The 17174-nt window shown below is 38.3% G+C and overlaps 1 protein-coding gene across 1 annotated transcript in view; it reads right to left on the bottom strand.

Annotated features, from left to right (window-relative positions):
* Nucleotides 1-17174, bottom strand: part of Exoc4 (exocyst complex component 4) — a 755612-nt gene that overhangs the window by 637973 nt on the left and 100465 nt on the right. The window contains exon 7 of the mRNA XM_059257532.1: nucleotides 5971-6145. Within this exon, the coding sequence (XP_059113515.1) occupies nucleotides 5971-6145 (175 nt within the window). The remainder of the gene's footprint in view (nucleotides 1-5970; nucleotides 6146-17174) is intronic.

Genomic DNA, 17174 nt, shown 5'->3' with positions numbered 1-17174 from the left:
CACTGTACTCCAAAATACTTTTCCTGCCTTATTTTGCAGCCTTCTGCTCATCTTTCCAGTGCTTTTCACTGCTACCTGGCTAACCTTCCTTCATCTTATCATAATCCAATCAAAATCCCCAAAGAATAAAAAGTGCCTAAGCAAAGATCCCACACTATTCTCAAAGTCTTTAGTTAAGTAAATCAAAAGCTAGAGTGAATTTGCATAATAATATGTTTCTGAGTATTGTTGGTGCTACTGGTTCAAAAAGCAGTATATCCTGAATTTGATAGTCAATATCCTGAATTAATGATCACACAAATAGGTTATTAAGTGAATATATCTGAATAAACTCAGCAGCTAAAAAGCATAGAATCTGGTTATTATCCACAGTGATTCTCACTCAAAAGGTATACGTAAGCAATCCCTAAGCGAATCTGATAGGCAATTCAGAAAATATCAAACTAAAGGCAATTCACAAATCACCTAGATGATGCTAAGGGTCTTCTATAACTTACAACCAAATCAAAGCTTTTCTTCTACTCCATAAAATAAACCTTCTATTATAGCTAAATCTTCCTCTTCATATCCCTGAAGAATACCGTGTCTACTAATGTTTTTTATGTCTTTTAATGACAGGTATTATCTCATAAGCTTTGGACCAATGGTGCAGTTGGTGCTGTGTGGTACAGCTCCCCACATTCTCTACCTCTAAAGAATCTACAAAGACCCAGTTCATCAGCATGCTAAAAATATTCTGAACAAAAATGACACCTTTTTAGTGACCTGAATAGATCTTGTGTATTTTCTATTAAACTAAAATTTCCAAAGATGTATACTAAAGAAAATGAAAAGACCAGATGGCTCTGTGTCCATAATAAAAATAAGCCATTTACAGAAATTAATGTGACTGTGTTAGGGTAGAGAATGGGAAGTGACAACTAACAGATTCAAGATTTTCTTTTGAAGTAAAGACAATGTCTCAAAATTAGACTGTAACTATGGCTGCACAATTCGCTAAACACACAGAACACTGTGAAAACTATTCTTTATAGTTGACCTTAGCCAACAGGCTGAGAAGCAATAAATCCTGTACTTTAAATTGTATTCTATTAAAGCTGCTAAAATATCTCACTCTATCATGTTAAAATAGAATCCCCAAATTATCCATTTTTAACAAAGGGAAGGATTAATTCACTTAATAAGCTAGAAACACATATTGTAATACTTTGTATATTCCATATATTAATGCCTAATGGAATTTAAATTGCTTCATTATTATCACCATTTTTAATATGGATTTTGTTTTTAAAGGTGTGGGAACTACATTTGATAAAGCTAAAGCCACTGTAAATAAGGGAAGACAGGATCTCTTAACTATAATCGATTCTCCATCATGGCAGAATTAGGGTCATTTCACTGTTTTTGGGAACTTAGAAATATTAGTTTAAGTTATCCAAAGACAGACCCCCATCTACTCCAAGAGCAGAAGAATTGCTGTATTTGTGTATGGCAAGGTCATACTTAAATGTCTTATTCTGAACAACTGATAAAAATAAACAGCTACATTATTGGGTCATACAATTAAACAAGAATATATACAGATTGCATAAATTGATATAAGTTTCTCAAAGAACTGTGTGTATGTATGTTGTAAATGAGGACAACTAATAAAGTAGTAAAATGTTAACAACAAGCAAATTTCAACAACAAGGCATATGGGTAGTCTTTTAGTAGTAATATTATTCGGAAAACTTTAAAATTATTTAAAACATAATAAAATAAAATACATCTATTGAGATTGTCTGAGTCTTGTTTCTTATTTGTCTTTAGTATGATCTCTGCTATTTAATTGGAAAATACAGTCATTTATATTTAATATAATTATATATTTAGTATTAATCTTTCTATTTGTGTCCTAGCCATATCATCTTGGCTATGTTCTTTATATTTTCTTTTTCCTTCGTTCTTTTTTCTTCCTTTCCTGATTTCATTTAAATTAATCAATTATTCAGTGATCAGCTTTATCTCCTCTGGCAAGTTTTTATCTATATACTCATTCTACTGTTTTAGTGCCCTAAGGATTAAATTATGAATTCTGAACTTACTGTAGTTTATCCTAAATATTATACATCTTCACATATGCTGTAAGAAAATGCTGCCAAAACAGATTTGTTTATCAGAAATACAATCTTTGTGAAACTATTGTTATGTAATTACCCCCATATGTTATAAAATTATCATATATGGTTATTAGTTGTGCTTTAAACATAAATGAAACCTCATCAAAAGACAAATCAACAAATAAGGAAAATGGTATTTCACTTTTGCCCACATATTTTTTTCCTGTAATTACCATCTGATATCACTTCCCTTCAGCTTAAAAAACTTTCTGTATTTCTTAAGTGCAGGTCTAAATTCTTTCAGCTTTAATTCATTTGAAAATGTCTGTTTTATCTTTACATGCAGTTGATACAATATTCTAGATTGACAATGTTTTTGCATTTTTTTTTTTCCTGGCACTTTCAAGATGGCATTCATTGGTTTCTGGCTTATGCAGATTCTGATACAAAGTCAGTGATGATGTTTATCATTTTTCCCCCTACAGGTAATATGTCCTTTTTTATCAGACTATTTTTAAGATTTTTTTGCCCTTTGTTTTTCCGGAAACTGATAGCGTATCTAGTGTTGATTTTCTTTGTGTTAATCTTGCTTGGGATTAATTGGACTTCTTCATCTATGGGTCTATATTTATCAACAATTTTTGGCCAGTATTACTTCTGATAATTTTCTGCCCTAATCTGTCTCTTCTCCCTCTACCACTACAACCACATATTTGTTAGACTGAAAGAAACTATAAGAGGGAGACTATGGCTTTATCCATTTTTGTTTTTGGTCTGTTGTTGCACTGTGCTTTGGTTTTGATAGATTACATTAATCCACGATCAAGTTCACTGATCCTCTCTAGAGTATACAATTCACAACTTCCTCTGTCTGGTGATGTTTTCATTTCAGATACTCATTTTTGTGCATTTTTATTCTGCTTATGTGTGATACTCTCAGACTTATGTACAAGTCTTATAACTGCATGCTAGACATCATTGTGTGATTATTTTGTGTTCTGACAAATAAAGCTTACCTGGAGATATGAGGGGAGAGCTAGCCACTAGGTAACCATAGAGGCCAGGCAGTGGTGGCACACACCTTTAATCCCAGCACATGAGAGGAGGAAGTAGGAAGATCAGGAGTTCAAGGGCACCCTGGGCTACACGAGACTGAACCAGTCTAAAAGAAAAACAGCCAGGCAGTGGAGGCTCACACCTTTAATCCCAGTACTAGGGAGGTGGAGACAGGATCTTGGGCGACCATTCAGTCTGAGGATTCATAGAGGTAAGAAGTTTTTAGTGGCTGCTGCTCTGCTTCTCTGATGCTGTGGATATCATTCTGCATAAATAAAATGCTGATTGGCCAGTAGCCAGGCAGAAGTATAGGCGGGACAAGCAGAGAAGAGAATTCTGGAAACAGGAAGGCTGAGTCAGGAGATGCTGCCAGCCACCGCCATGAGTACCAACATGCTGCAGGACTGCCTGGGCTTGGATACACTCTGATCTTTCAGCTTTCACCCTAATATCTGACTCTGGGTTTTTTGTTTTTGTTTTTTTTTAATAAGAGTAATTAGGATCACACTTCAAGACATTGTGGGTGTGCATCATTATTAAGAATCTTATCTTACTTTAGACAGAATTTATATCTGTCAGTCAATTACTTAACAAGTGGATAGCCTGGATTCACGATGAACTTTGAAGGTTAATGCTGTGGGATGTTCTGTATGGCAAATGTGTTGCTGATTGGTCAATAAATAAAACACTGATTGGCCATTGGCTAGGCAGGAAGTGTAGGCGGGACAAGGAGGAGAATAAAGCTGGGAAGTGGAAGGCTGAGTCAGAGAGACACTGCCAGCTGCCGTGATGACAAACAGCATGTGAAGATGCCGGTAAGCCACGAGCCATGTGGCAAGGTATAGATTTATAGAAATGGATTAATTTAAGCTGTAAGAACAGTTAGCAAGAAGCCTGCCACGGCCATACAGTTTGTAAGCAATATAAATCTCTGTGTTTACTTGGTTGGGTCTGAGCGGCTGTGGGACTGGCAGGTGACAGAGATTTGCCCTGACTGTGGGCCAGGCAGGAAAACTCAAGCTACAGGTTAACCTTTGGGGAATTAACCTTTGCTCTATGATTAAGGGGCTATGCTCCTAAGGCATGAAGCATAGGATACTTTAACATGTTCTCTCTCCATTCCTAAGCATTTGCATACCCTATCAGAACCTCCAGTCAGCAATCAGTACCACAGTGTCTGTTTTCTGCTAAGGCTTGTGCTGTGTTTGAGCAAAAGCTCAGGCAACTCTGCTTTAAATTTTCTAGGGCTCCCTTTGCAAGCAATTTCTTCCTCTCCGGTATCCTAATTCACAAATTTCAGAAACCTCTACATCCCTGAACTCTATTCCCTGATTCCTCTGCTAAGATAGTCTTTTGGACTTCACTTCTCTATGGCAATAGCTTAAAAAGTATCCACCAAAGGAAGCAAGAAGAAAGTGGGACTAACCTCATCTGTTCTCTCCTTTCTGCTAACTGTATTACCTAAGTCCATTCAGGTTTATAGTTACTTACTATAAAAGGTAATTTCAACATGGCCAGAACTAAAAGTCCAACAATATTTGAAATTGCTTTAACATGCTATTTTTATAACATAAAAGGTACATTTCATTTCTATGTGGCAGATAAGCAAACCAGGACGGAAAGTGTTAAATAAGCAGCTCCAACACATAAAGATATTTAATCCAATATACACATTTCTCAAGCACCTACTGCAGGAACATAGTAATTGACATATTAGTAAAAGGAATCCAGAAAAAGTAAACTCAATCCATCTAAACAGGGCAAATACACTGCACCTTGCTCCCAAAAATAACTCTAGAAAATGAGTTACTAAGAATCAATCTTATTCAATCTACCAGAAGTGTACATATATTCTCAAAAATGACTACAATTTGCATTCATGATTTATTTATCATTGCAAACGTCCCTATTTTCTGTGCAAGTGATTTCATTCCAACAGTTACATTTTTCAATTCTCTACATGTACTTACCTTTTGTAATATTAAGTAGATCTTACCATTTCTACTTAGCTATGTCAAACTTGTTTCAGCTAACTCTTAATTGCATTTCTAATTTTCATCTGGACAAATCAAATATATTTTGCTGACAAAGAGAAAAAATATAATGTACTTTCTAAATGCCATGTCAGCAGTATCATATCAAACAGTAAAATGGAATTCCTTCGATCGTCAACAAATAAAAGCGATACTTTTCCAACCCACAGATTTATTCTCATCTCTCAGAATAAGCTCCTGTCCTGTCATTTAACCCAATGCATGGAAAAGGTGATGGTAAGAAACCAGTCAGTAAAATTAAGCTCAGCTGTATTCATGAAATAGCTTTAAAACATTTTACTATTTATTATCTCTCTCTTCTTCCCCCAGCCCTTATTTTCTTTCTTTTGAAATGGGATCTCAATCCATAGTCATGGCTAGCAATGAACTCTCCATAAACCCCAGAATGGCCTCAAACTCATGATCTTCCTCTACTAACCACCCAAGTTATTTATTAGCTAACCATATGACTAATTTTAATGGAGTAAAGAACTTGTGAATAGAAATGTGATAGTATCTATCTTTGATTGCTACATATTGAGAGTCAGCTCTTATTTTTAAAGCCTGACCAAAATAATAATTAATAATAATAATAATAATAATAATAAAAGTTTATTAGAAGTCCTTTATAAAGATGGTAGAAATTAATGGCATTCCCTTTCATTGAAAGCTTCCTCATCTAGTTTGTGCTTCCTAAGGTTCTAATTTAGATCACTGTTTACTATTGTTCTACACTGCTGTCCCCAATCAAGATGACAGCCTTTGCACAAAACCCTTACCTGCAGCACATCTTGGATCTTCACCCACACATCTGCCATATCATATAATTTAATCTCTTCCTGCTGCATTGGCTGGGATCCAACAGAGTCCTGCAGGTACCCCAGGACCAAAGAGTGTGCTGTGGCTACAGCATTAAATTTGTCAAACAACAGCTCCAGCAGTTCTAGAAGTAACCTGTGGAAAAATAAACAAACAAATAACATTTACAGAAATGCATATAGCCATACACAAATGGTTTACACTGGCCTGCAAGAAGAAAATACCAATTCCAGTGAGCAACGCATCACCATGTAGACAGTACAAATATCACATTCCAACAGATTTGATTTCCAACAGCTATACAAATCTAAGTAATCTTCTAAATCTATCTAGTCCCAGATTACTGTCACTAAATGAAGATGACTTAAGAATTTATAAATCCAATGTAAAGTCCCTAAACTGGCAGCCTAATAAGCACAGTTTCCTTTTTAGCATATTTGAGGTCATAGAATCACAACTACTCTGTATTCATATAGGTGGTCTCCAACGAATTCTAACAAATTTTTTTAGACAGCAGTTCAAATGCCACACTGAATATGCTATTCCCTAGCAACAAATAGAGTGCTTTGGTAAGGACACTAATCTTGTTAGTCATGGGAAGCTGTGCTTACTATCATTCAAATGCATGGCCTAAGGTGTCTGAGGAAAAAAAAAAAAGACACCTGCTAAGCAATCTGACTTTCACTACAGGGAGCAGCTTAGGCATCCACATTATCTCATTTATCATAGTGAGATATGCTGGACACATATTATTACATCAATACTATACACTCAAGGACACAAAATGAGGTTGCAAGGCAGCTGGTCTGAGAACAAAAGATGATTTCCAAGCCAGTGCATTTAGCCACCTACCTCTCACTACCACTCTAGAATACAGATGTATATTTAGAGAAAGCACAGAGCTTTCTGTCGTGATACAAAGTAATTTCTCTACCACTGAGCTTTATAGTTTCACTGATCACTTAGACCTGGAATTATTCCCTCCTCTCAACTTGGAGAGTAGTTCAACCTAGTTTTAAGGAACTTACCATATGTGGCTTAACAAATACGGGTCACATTTACCTTTATACAGGTATTCTGCCTCCCCTCTCCATTATTACTTTTTCAGAGTAGATTTTACATTATATATTTCTATACTCAAGAGCACTTACAGCATGTTTAACAAATATTTGCTGAATAAATTTAATGTCTATATCATGAATGAAGATTTAATAACTTGGAATGTGAGCCTCACTGTATGTTTCTCAGTTCCCAGATCCTTAACAGACTGATAAGCCAACCTCAAAGTAGAACAGCAAAGCAAAGGTACTTTATGGCAGTGTCAATTAACAAGACTTTACTGCCATAAGTAGGGGTTACAACTATAACCTCACAAAAAAAAACGCACAGTATATTATCTATTCCTGTGGCTTTTTTATTGCCCAACTGTTGTAATTAATGAGCCAATGTGACAGCCCATAACTATCCTATGATAAAACTCTAATATCTATTTGACATTGCAATTTCAGCAAAAGAGAATCAATAGAACTTATGTAGTGCTTCTAGCCTGCAGTATACTTGCATAATCTAGAAATTACACATTGAGTAGGTAAACAGGAGCCATATTACGATTTGGAAGATAACTTTATCTTCTCAATGTCAGCTCAGATTTATACCCCCATGTGCCAGCCACAGTTTTCTGTTATGGAGAGCCATACAAGTACCAGCAGAAAGAAGACTTGACTGACTAAGCACAAGAGCCAAAACAGTTCAGTGGTAAAAAATAATGGACATAAAGCTTGTAACTGAGACCAGACACAGAAAATAGTGGGCCAACTGAAGTGGGCCAATTTCTACTTAAAATTGCTGTCAAGTAGATTAGACTACAGCTCCAAAGTATGAATCTGTAAACAATATGCATTGTTTTTTCAGAGATAGGAAAATAAGAAACATTAAAGCAATATATTGACTTTCATAACTATTTTTTCCAACTCTCTTGATAACGAACTCTCAGAGTTGTTATATTTCTGTTATTGTTTCTGTCATGATGATAGTTATATCACCCAATGTTCTTTCTGACAAAAAGAAACTTTTAATCAATGACATTCAGAAGTCTAGAGGACACTGTGGTCCAGCATTCCAGTAGTTTGAAGATCTGGGTTCATAAACTATGAACTAGCAAGGGAGCAGAAACATGGGAAGTGAAAAAAACTACACTAAGTAGAGTGATTATCTCCAAGACCACTGCCCCCCACAGCTGTGCACCTTATCTGCCAGATACCAGAGCAGCATAATGAGCAGAAACAAGGCTCTGTTAGAAAAGAGAAATAAAATGGAAGATCAGATTCAGTCTCTATTTCCATTGAGGAAATAATAACCCTTAAAAAATTAATGCTAACACAGGGTCAGCTTCAGCCACTCCTGTACGCTCAAGGTCAAGGCAGATCTGCCATTATAGTATGGACATCATAGCTCCAAAGAAGAGGGGGAGGGGGAGTATGAGCTGAAAGGGGAGATGGGCCAGATCTGTGAAGGCTCTACTGGCGGCTCTACCCACTTGGAGCTATGAATCCACTCAACAAGGGAAACTCAGCTGCTGTGGGATGTATGGCAAATGTGTTGCTGATTAATCAATAAAACACTGATTGGCCGTTGGCTAGGCAGGAAGTATAGGCGGGACAAGGAGGAGAATAAAGCTGGGAAGTGGAAGGCTGAGTCAGAGAGACACTGCCAGCCACCATGATGAGAAACAGCCTGTGAAGATGCCGGTAAGCCACGAGCCACGTGACAAGGTATAGATTTATAGAAATGGATTAATTTAAGCTATAAGAACAGTTAGCAAGAAGCCTGCCACGGCCATACAGTTTGTAACCAATATAAGTCTCTGTGTTTACTTGGTTGGGTCTGAGTGGCTGTGGGACTGGCGGGTGTTAGAGATTTGTCCTGACTGTGGGCCAGGCAGGAAAACTCTAGCTACACTCAGCTATGCTTTACAACAATACAACAAACTGTAAACACTAACAGCCCTACAGCTACAAGTGAAAACCTTAGTTTTTGTTTGTTTTGGTGATTTCAAGTGATATCATCAAGAAAGGGAAAATTCAACCCACAAAATGAGAAACAAAACTATAAACCACCGCTTCATAGAGGACTATCTGAATTTTCCCAAGGGCCTGCCCTTAGAAGATTCCTCACAGAGTCCTAGGGAAGACGCTACATCCAGTGTGGGGTTATCTGAGAGAAAAGAATCTATGTACACCATGCTCTTTTGTCCATTTACTTTATTTCTCTAGAACAAAATTCTATCTATACAGCTTCAGTTCCATCCCGACACTCGGTTCCTCTCTGTCCCTTCTTTTTCTGTCCTCTCATAGTTTTAGTAAGCTCCTATGCTTCCAATCTCATCTTCATCTTCAGTTTCTCCATCCACTCATTTCTTCTCTTCCTGCTCTCTTGACCTGAACCAATCTCCACAAAAGATCTGCCTTGTTCCTTTTGTTATTTGGCAGCGCTCTTACCCTGCGAGGAAATGTCATGAAACATGACAGAATCCACTAACAAGAGTTTTATTAAGATAAGAGGGAAAGACATGTGCATAAGGAGGGAAGCCGGGAATATGGCGCCAGCTTATAAAGGCTGGGTCGCGCAAGCGTACACAGGCTCATGTGGCTACTCCTTGCACGCACGTAGATCACATGGTCGCACTGCGTGCTTTATGCAACCATGCAAAGCCACGTGGTCCTGGTTACACAAGACGTTTTGACCCGGAACTGGCTATTTTGACCCGGAACTGGCTAGGCGGAAATGTCTAGGTCCGCCGGGCTTGCGCAACCATGCCCAACTGTGGGGGCATGTTATGAATCTATCACCTTTCTCTCCCGCAATGTGACTCTGCCCTACCATCTACAAAAACTCTGCCTTGTTCTCTTCTCCCCCTGGCTGTGCAACTCCAGATGGACCAGGCATCCTGCACCACCCTTCACTCTACCTTGTGGTGATATTTCATTTGTGCTCTAATAAACAAAGCTTGCCTGGAGATCAGAGGAAAAAGCCAGCCATTTTAAGTAAACACAAAAGTCATGTAATGTTAGCACACGCCTTTAATCCTATCACTTGGGAGACAGGATCGGTCTGGATCTATGTGAGTTCAAGGCCTCACTGGGAACAGAGCTAGATGTGGTGGCACACGCCTTAAATTCCAACACTAGTTAACCATGGAGGTCTGGAGGTCTGTACAGACAGACAGGAAGTGACAGCGCTGGACAGGAAGAGGAAGTGATGTAGCTGGACAGAGAGACAAAATCACATGGCAGAACAGCAGGGCATATAGGCATGGGTAAACAGGAAGTATCTCGCTCCTTTGAAGCTGCAGAGTTGGTGGGGTAAGGTTATCTGTGGCTGTTCCTATTCCTCTGATCTTTCTCAGGCTTTAACCCCAATTTCTGGCTCAAGGTTTTTTATTTAATAAGACCATTTAGAAATTCTGGATATGCAAAAACCCTTTGTTCTAAGTCAAATGCTCTAAAATGCCATTTGGCTAGTCTGGGGAAGGAAAGTCTGAGCTTCATTTGCACAAGAAACAAAGCTATGCATCTACAGTCTGCCTGTCTCCCAGGTTCTGTAGGAGTGTTACCTAGTAGATCAGCAGTAGGTCTGAGAAGTTTATGTTTTTGTTGTATGGCCTAGTATATGAGAGCACAAGAATTTCATAGCAAGAAACAGCTGCATATTAAAAGCTGAATAACACCAAATACTGCTTAATAAATGGCTTCCCTCTAGAAAAATTCCTTGATCTTTCTAGGTGTAGCTTTATTATATACAGCTGAATCTCTATAATATACTCTTGCGGTTTGTAGCAGAGGACTTGCACCTAGAATACAAAAAAAAAAAATCCTTGCACCAAAGTTGCTTGAAATTTTACACACATACACATACACACACACACACACACACACACACACACACACACACACTATATATATATATATATATATATATATATATATATATATATGGGCACAGATTTAAATACACATTATGGCAAAAAAAATACATATTACTGGCTATTGAGCAATACACAGACGTGAAACATCATTAGTTATCAGTGACATATAATGAAAATCAAAATGAGAAAACATTTTGATCTACCAGACTAAAACAATAAAATGACAAACACAAAGTGTTGTAACTATCACACAATATTAGTCAGATTGTAAACTGGCACTTTCTCCACAGAACAAGCTTTCAAAGTTTCTCAAAACATTAATAAACAGTTACCATATGGACAGAGATTCCCTTCCTAGAATACACACGTAATTGAACAGAAAACATAGACACACAAAAACTTCAACACAAATGTTCACAGAAGTATTAGTAACAACAGCAAAATCTCAAAATAATCTAGTGTCTATTTCCTGATAAACTGTAGTGGGTAGCCATTCCAGCTTTGATCTGGAAGTTCCAAACTCCATTGAGACTTCAGCAACTGTCACGCCTACAAAACGGGGCCAAGGGAGGACCCTGGAGACGGAGATCTGGATGGGCCAGCACTCTCTCTCTGTTCTGGGACCCTGGACGGTGGAGGTGGGCCAAGCAGAGCTCCAGAGAACACCGCTGGACTGCGATACACCTTCCCCAGACCCCGCGACCTACCTATCTATCCCTTAATTTGTAAGTTACGCCATTAAATAAATCTCCTTTTAACTATGTGGAGTGGCCTTAATAATTTCACCAATATAAACAGATAAAAAAGATGCACTATTTTGGATGAATGGGTAAGAAATTAAACAATCTATGAGACAGAACAAACTTTTAAATTATTCTGGTAAAGAAAAAGTCAAAGATGGCTGCCTATTTATAAGAAACATCTCGAGAGCAGAAAAAGTCACAGATATACTAGTGGTTCTTATTGTAGGAAGAAATGAACTCATGAAGTATAAGGAATTTATAGTGTGTGGTGGGGGGGGGGGGGTATTCTGGAATCACACAGTGGTGATAGCGGTCAAAGCCCATCATGTTAAAAACATTTTCTAATCACTCTGACAGAAGGCCTACTATTAAGACTTAAATGTTGACTCTTTTTTTTTTTTTTTTTTTGGTTTTTCGAGACAGGGTTTCTCTGTGTAGCTTTTGCGCCTTTCCTGGAACTCACTTGGTAGCCCAGACTGGCCTTGAACTCACAGAGATCCGCCTGGCTCTGCCTCCCGAGTGCTGGGATTAAAGGCGTGCGCCACCACCGCCCGGCCAAATGTTGACTCATTTTGGCTCACAGTTTCCAAGGATTCATCCAATGGTTATATAGGCCCATGAGCTTGGGCAGACTTCATGTCAGTGGAGAAAAGTGCCCAGAGACAAAACACAGTCCTGAAGATGTATCTCTACTGACTTACAGCTTTCAGGGGGCCTCCACCTTATAGCTACATCACCTCCCAACAATGCCATCATAGTATGAATCCACCAAGAGATTAATCCATTGTTCAGGTCAGAACTCTTGAAACTTAATGTCAACATATCCAGAATATATGATTGATACTAATTGTCCAAGCATTTCTTAGTCTAATCAAAATTAACAATTATATGCATTCAAGAAGTGAAATGTAAAATATCAGAATTATATTACAAAATAGCTTAAGATCTAACAGAGTAATAGCTATGTCTTGAGTGAAAAAGAGACAAGTGTCTACAATTCTACTGTGGTAAACATGAAATACACAGAATAGCAAAGAAAAGAAACCAGCACCTCAAAAAGAAAACTACTGAAAACTTATTCCTCTGAATTCTGACTACTGAGAAGAAATTAACTTTTTCACTCATTTGGATTTTTTATCCTTCTTTCATAAATAATATATAAGAAATAAAATATTTGTAGTATGGAGGTTCCTCCATAAAAGTAGAACTACCAAGCGTATGCTCCAGCCAGATGACACTTAAGACTGTAATGGAAGGGATATAAGTCAGCACACAACAGATGTATCTGTACATTGACATCTCTTGTGGCACTATTCACAATAGCTAAGTTATAAGATCACGCCCATGCCCATCAATAAATGGATGGATAAAGAAAATGTGGTGTATAAACACAATGAAAGTTTTATTTTAATTCTCTCTCTCTCTCTCTCTCTCTCTCTGTGTGTGTGTACTGAGACATGCTCAGCATACGTGTGGAGATCAGAAAACTTTGTGGAGATAGTTCTCTCCTTCCAGCTTTATGTGGGTTCCAGGGAATAAATACAGATTACTACATTTTCACAGTAAGTACTCTAACCCACTGAGTTATATCTTTGCCACCTATAATGATCCTTTATTCTGCCAATTATAGGTGCAGATGATATAGGGCCACACAGAGGAAACCCTGTCTCAAAAAAAGCAAAACAAGAAAAACAAAAATCAAAACACAAAAAAATGAAATAATTCAGTTTTTAGAAAAATGGATGAAAACGTTAAGTGAAAAAAGCCAGACTCAGAAAGACAATTATTACATGTGTTCTCTCACATGAGAAATCCAGAATTTATTTTATACACACACACACACCACACACACACAATGAAAAAAATCAACTCCTCCAAGAGTCTCTGACTGTAAAACCAAGAATTACTACCTGATCTAGAAGCCTCACAGAGATGTCATAAGGCTCAAACTAGAATACAGACAGCAAGCTGAGGACAGACAGAACAGTAATAAAGAAAGCAAAGGGCTCCAGATTCCTTTGTCTGGGATTCTGGCTTGAGTAACACCAATGATGTTGGATTTCCTCTGAGAGAGGGGAGCGGGGAGGAGATGGATGGAGGAGGGGAAAAGGATCTAGAAGTGGGGAGATTAAAGTGAAGGTAGAAATTTAGAAGGACACTGTTGGGTTAGATCTAGACATATTAAGTTAATGGAGCATGCCCTTAGATACCTGACATGCAAGTCAGGAGCTCAGGAAACAAGCATATACTGGAAATGTAAAACATACATATATTTGAAAGGTGCCATGAGGCAGAGATACTTTGCAGAGTTAGATAGCAAGGGAGGGATATACCCAACACTGTGGAAAAGGGAGCACTGAAAAGAGATGATTAGGACGATACCAGAGAGGAAGGAGGCCAGAATTATTTTTAGAAGACAAAGAAGAGAATTATCAGCAAAGTCAAGGGTTTCAGAGAAGTAAGATAAAGGAAAGAGAAATTTAGAACTTACAGGTCCCCCAGGGTTTCAGGGCAACACTAGAAGGTGAACTCAGGAGGAAATGGCTCCTAGGTAAGACACATTCCTCACCAGCATGCACTCTTCTTAAAACAAGAGAACTTTAACAATAAGAGGATGTTTTCATGGGGCATCAATGAGCAAAAAAAGAGACAAGAAGTTGCCCACATGAGCAGTACATGAGTCTATGCTAGTCTGCCCAATTTAAAGCTACCAGAAATAAATACAAGACTGGGAAAAGACACTTGGAATGAAGGTAACACCCAACAAAGCCCCAATAAAATCACTCTCCATTCCACTCTGACTGCAAATGTTTAGAAGAAGAAACAAAACATATTGCAGTTAGCTCAGCTGCACAAGTGCAGTCTGGATCTCGACTCCACCACAGATAGAATAGACAATATGGCACATAAGATGGTTAAATTACCTGACTCCACTTACTAAACTGCACTCCTCAAGGAGAGGCCGCAGAAACGTGGAGGTTTACATTTCAATTAACTATAATTTCTCTATTCAGGGAAAAAAACAGCTTCACAGGTTGATTTTCCTAGAGATGTAAATCTATAGGCACTAGGCCTATAGAACATCATGAAAGTAATTATGAACAGAGGGACAGGATGGCAGAAGGCCTAAGCGCCAGGATAGAGCACTCCCATGAGAACGCTAGGTTTAAATACCAGCTATCTACAGAATAGCCATGAGACTTTCACTCGGGTTCCTCAATCAAAATTCCCTACATGCAAAATGATTAAGTTAGTAGAATTTGGTCTCTGTCATATGGCCAAAAGAAGACTGACCTAATAAAAGCTAGTTCTCTCATTCCTCTGTGTTCCTGCAATCTTTCCAAACAAAAATTATAAAGAAGTTCAAGCTTGCACTTCCTCTCTCTCTCTCTCTCTCTCTCTCTCTCTCTCTCTCTCTCTCTCTCTCTCTCTCTGACATACACACACACAACACACACACACACACACACACACACACACACACACACACACACGTATGTATAGCCTCCTGGGTAGACACCACTGGGCCAGAAATGAAGGCAGAGCCCTATTTTGTGCTTCTTTGTAACCATACCTCCCTGTTAACACATGGCCCAAAGTCCAGGATGGAGAAAATGGTCAAAGTTTGTAGCATCTAAAATCATAAGGAAATGAGGGAAAAAATGAACAATGTAAGAATGGAATATTATCAAAAGTCTAGGATTTAAGATGCCAATCTGCATTCATCCTTCAATTTGTGGCAGGCAGCAAAGGCTGTCCAGAGGTATGAGAACCTTGAGAAAGTTAAGGATGATATTGGTGCTGACATACATATGACGAATATGGTGACAGCCTCTCTTTACTCATTACTCACAATATTCCAGGAACTGCATTAAAAATTCTGTTTGATTATCTCATTTTTTCCTCTGAGCTCCACTTTAGGAATGGTCTAAAGCTCATAGACAAGAATAGAACAAAGGAAATTATTTATCCTAATGTTTCTTTCTAGGGGAAAGGGGGAAATAATTTATCAGTGCTGCTCAAAGAGACATTTAGACTACAATTCCAGGGAGTTAAGGCTGGCACAAGTGCCAGGAGAACTATGTGCCCTGCCTCTGCCTCCTTGCTACATGCAGGATTCCATTGCTGCTCAGCTACTAAAACACCTCTTGCTAAAGTAGCAGTAAGCGGTTTGCTCTGGTTGCTGTAGAGCTGTACGATAGACGCCCTTCACTCAAGGGGCTGCAGCTGCTGCTTCCACTAGCCACTCTACTTCTCCAGTCTTCTACTGGCCTCCCATTCCAAGGCTGCTGCTTTCCTCTCCAGTAGCACCTTCTAAAAGCTTCTTCAATAGCTGACACGAACTCTTCTCCACCCTCAGGTCTCTCTTAGTAAGTGCACACATCACAGTGACTTCATTATCATCTGCAAAGACTTCCTGGATCACTATCATGAGTGAGCAACATAGCTAAGATTTAACATGACCTAAATGGAACCCATCATATCCTCCTCAAAACCTAGTTCTCCATGTTACATCAGTAGTCACAGCTGCCCTGAGAAACCTTCACCTCCTCTTCTCCCTCAGATCTAAGTATTCACCAAATCCCTGTAAGTCTTTTCACTCCACTGTCACTGTCACCCTGCTACATTCTTAAAATCTCTCATCTAAGAATTATGAGAACAGTTCTCAAATAGTGCATTTTCCTCCAACCCTGCCTCTGATCTTCTAGACTATTAACTCACTGCTTCTGATTTGCAGCTGCATACTAGTAGTTGTCATAATACCCAGCAGTTAGTAAAGGGATGTTGTTGAATGAAGGAATGAAAATGAAGTCCCCAGAATAGGAGTGAGAGGAGGCAAATTACAATAAGTGGCTTAAAAATGAGTGTCATATGTTAGTCTCCTAATTTTAGAAGCCCATAATAAAGTTTTCCTCACTAAATTATGTTCTCAAAAATATGTTTATCAACCAAAACATGAGAACATAGGAAGTTCTATAACCTGAAAGATGCACATTCAAAACTAACTTGAATAATACTGCAATAAAATCTACTTTGAATTAAAAAACACCAGATAAGTGTCAAGATAGAAGCATTCATTCTTTAAACATATATCCAGTTACCTGCAGGTCTTAAAAACAGCCGTCCGCAGGGCAGTAGTGGCACACACCTTTAATTCCAGCACTTGGGAGGCAGAGGCAGAGACAGTCTGGTCTACATGGTGAGTTCCAGAACAGCTGGGACTATGTAAAGAGATGCTGTCTCAAAAAGCTAAAATATAATATTAAATAAAAAAAAAACAGCCTTCTTCTAAATGTATAAGTAAAACATTAATTCTCCCAGTGTTGCTCCTAACTTCCTATCTGGAACATTCCTGTGGTTCCCATCCTCAAATGCCACTATGCAAAAAGAGAGAGAGCTGAGAAGAAACTGTCAGGGAGCAGTCACTTACTCTTGAAAACAAGAACTCATGGTGCAAAGGCATTCCATCAAGCTGTGAAAATGTTCAATATTTAAG

Source organism: Peromyscus eremicus, chromosome 3, assembly GCF_949786415.1.
Source record: "Peromyscus eremicus chromosome 3, PerEre_H2_v1, whole genome shotgun sequence".
Taxonomy (NCBI): Eukaryota; Metazoa; Chordata; class Mammalia; order Rodentia; family Cricetidae; genus Peromyscus; species Peromyscus eremicus.
Note: the sequence above shows the minus strand (reverse complement) of the source record. Positions and strands in the feature narration are given on the sequence as shown.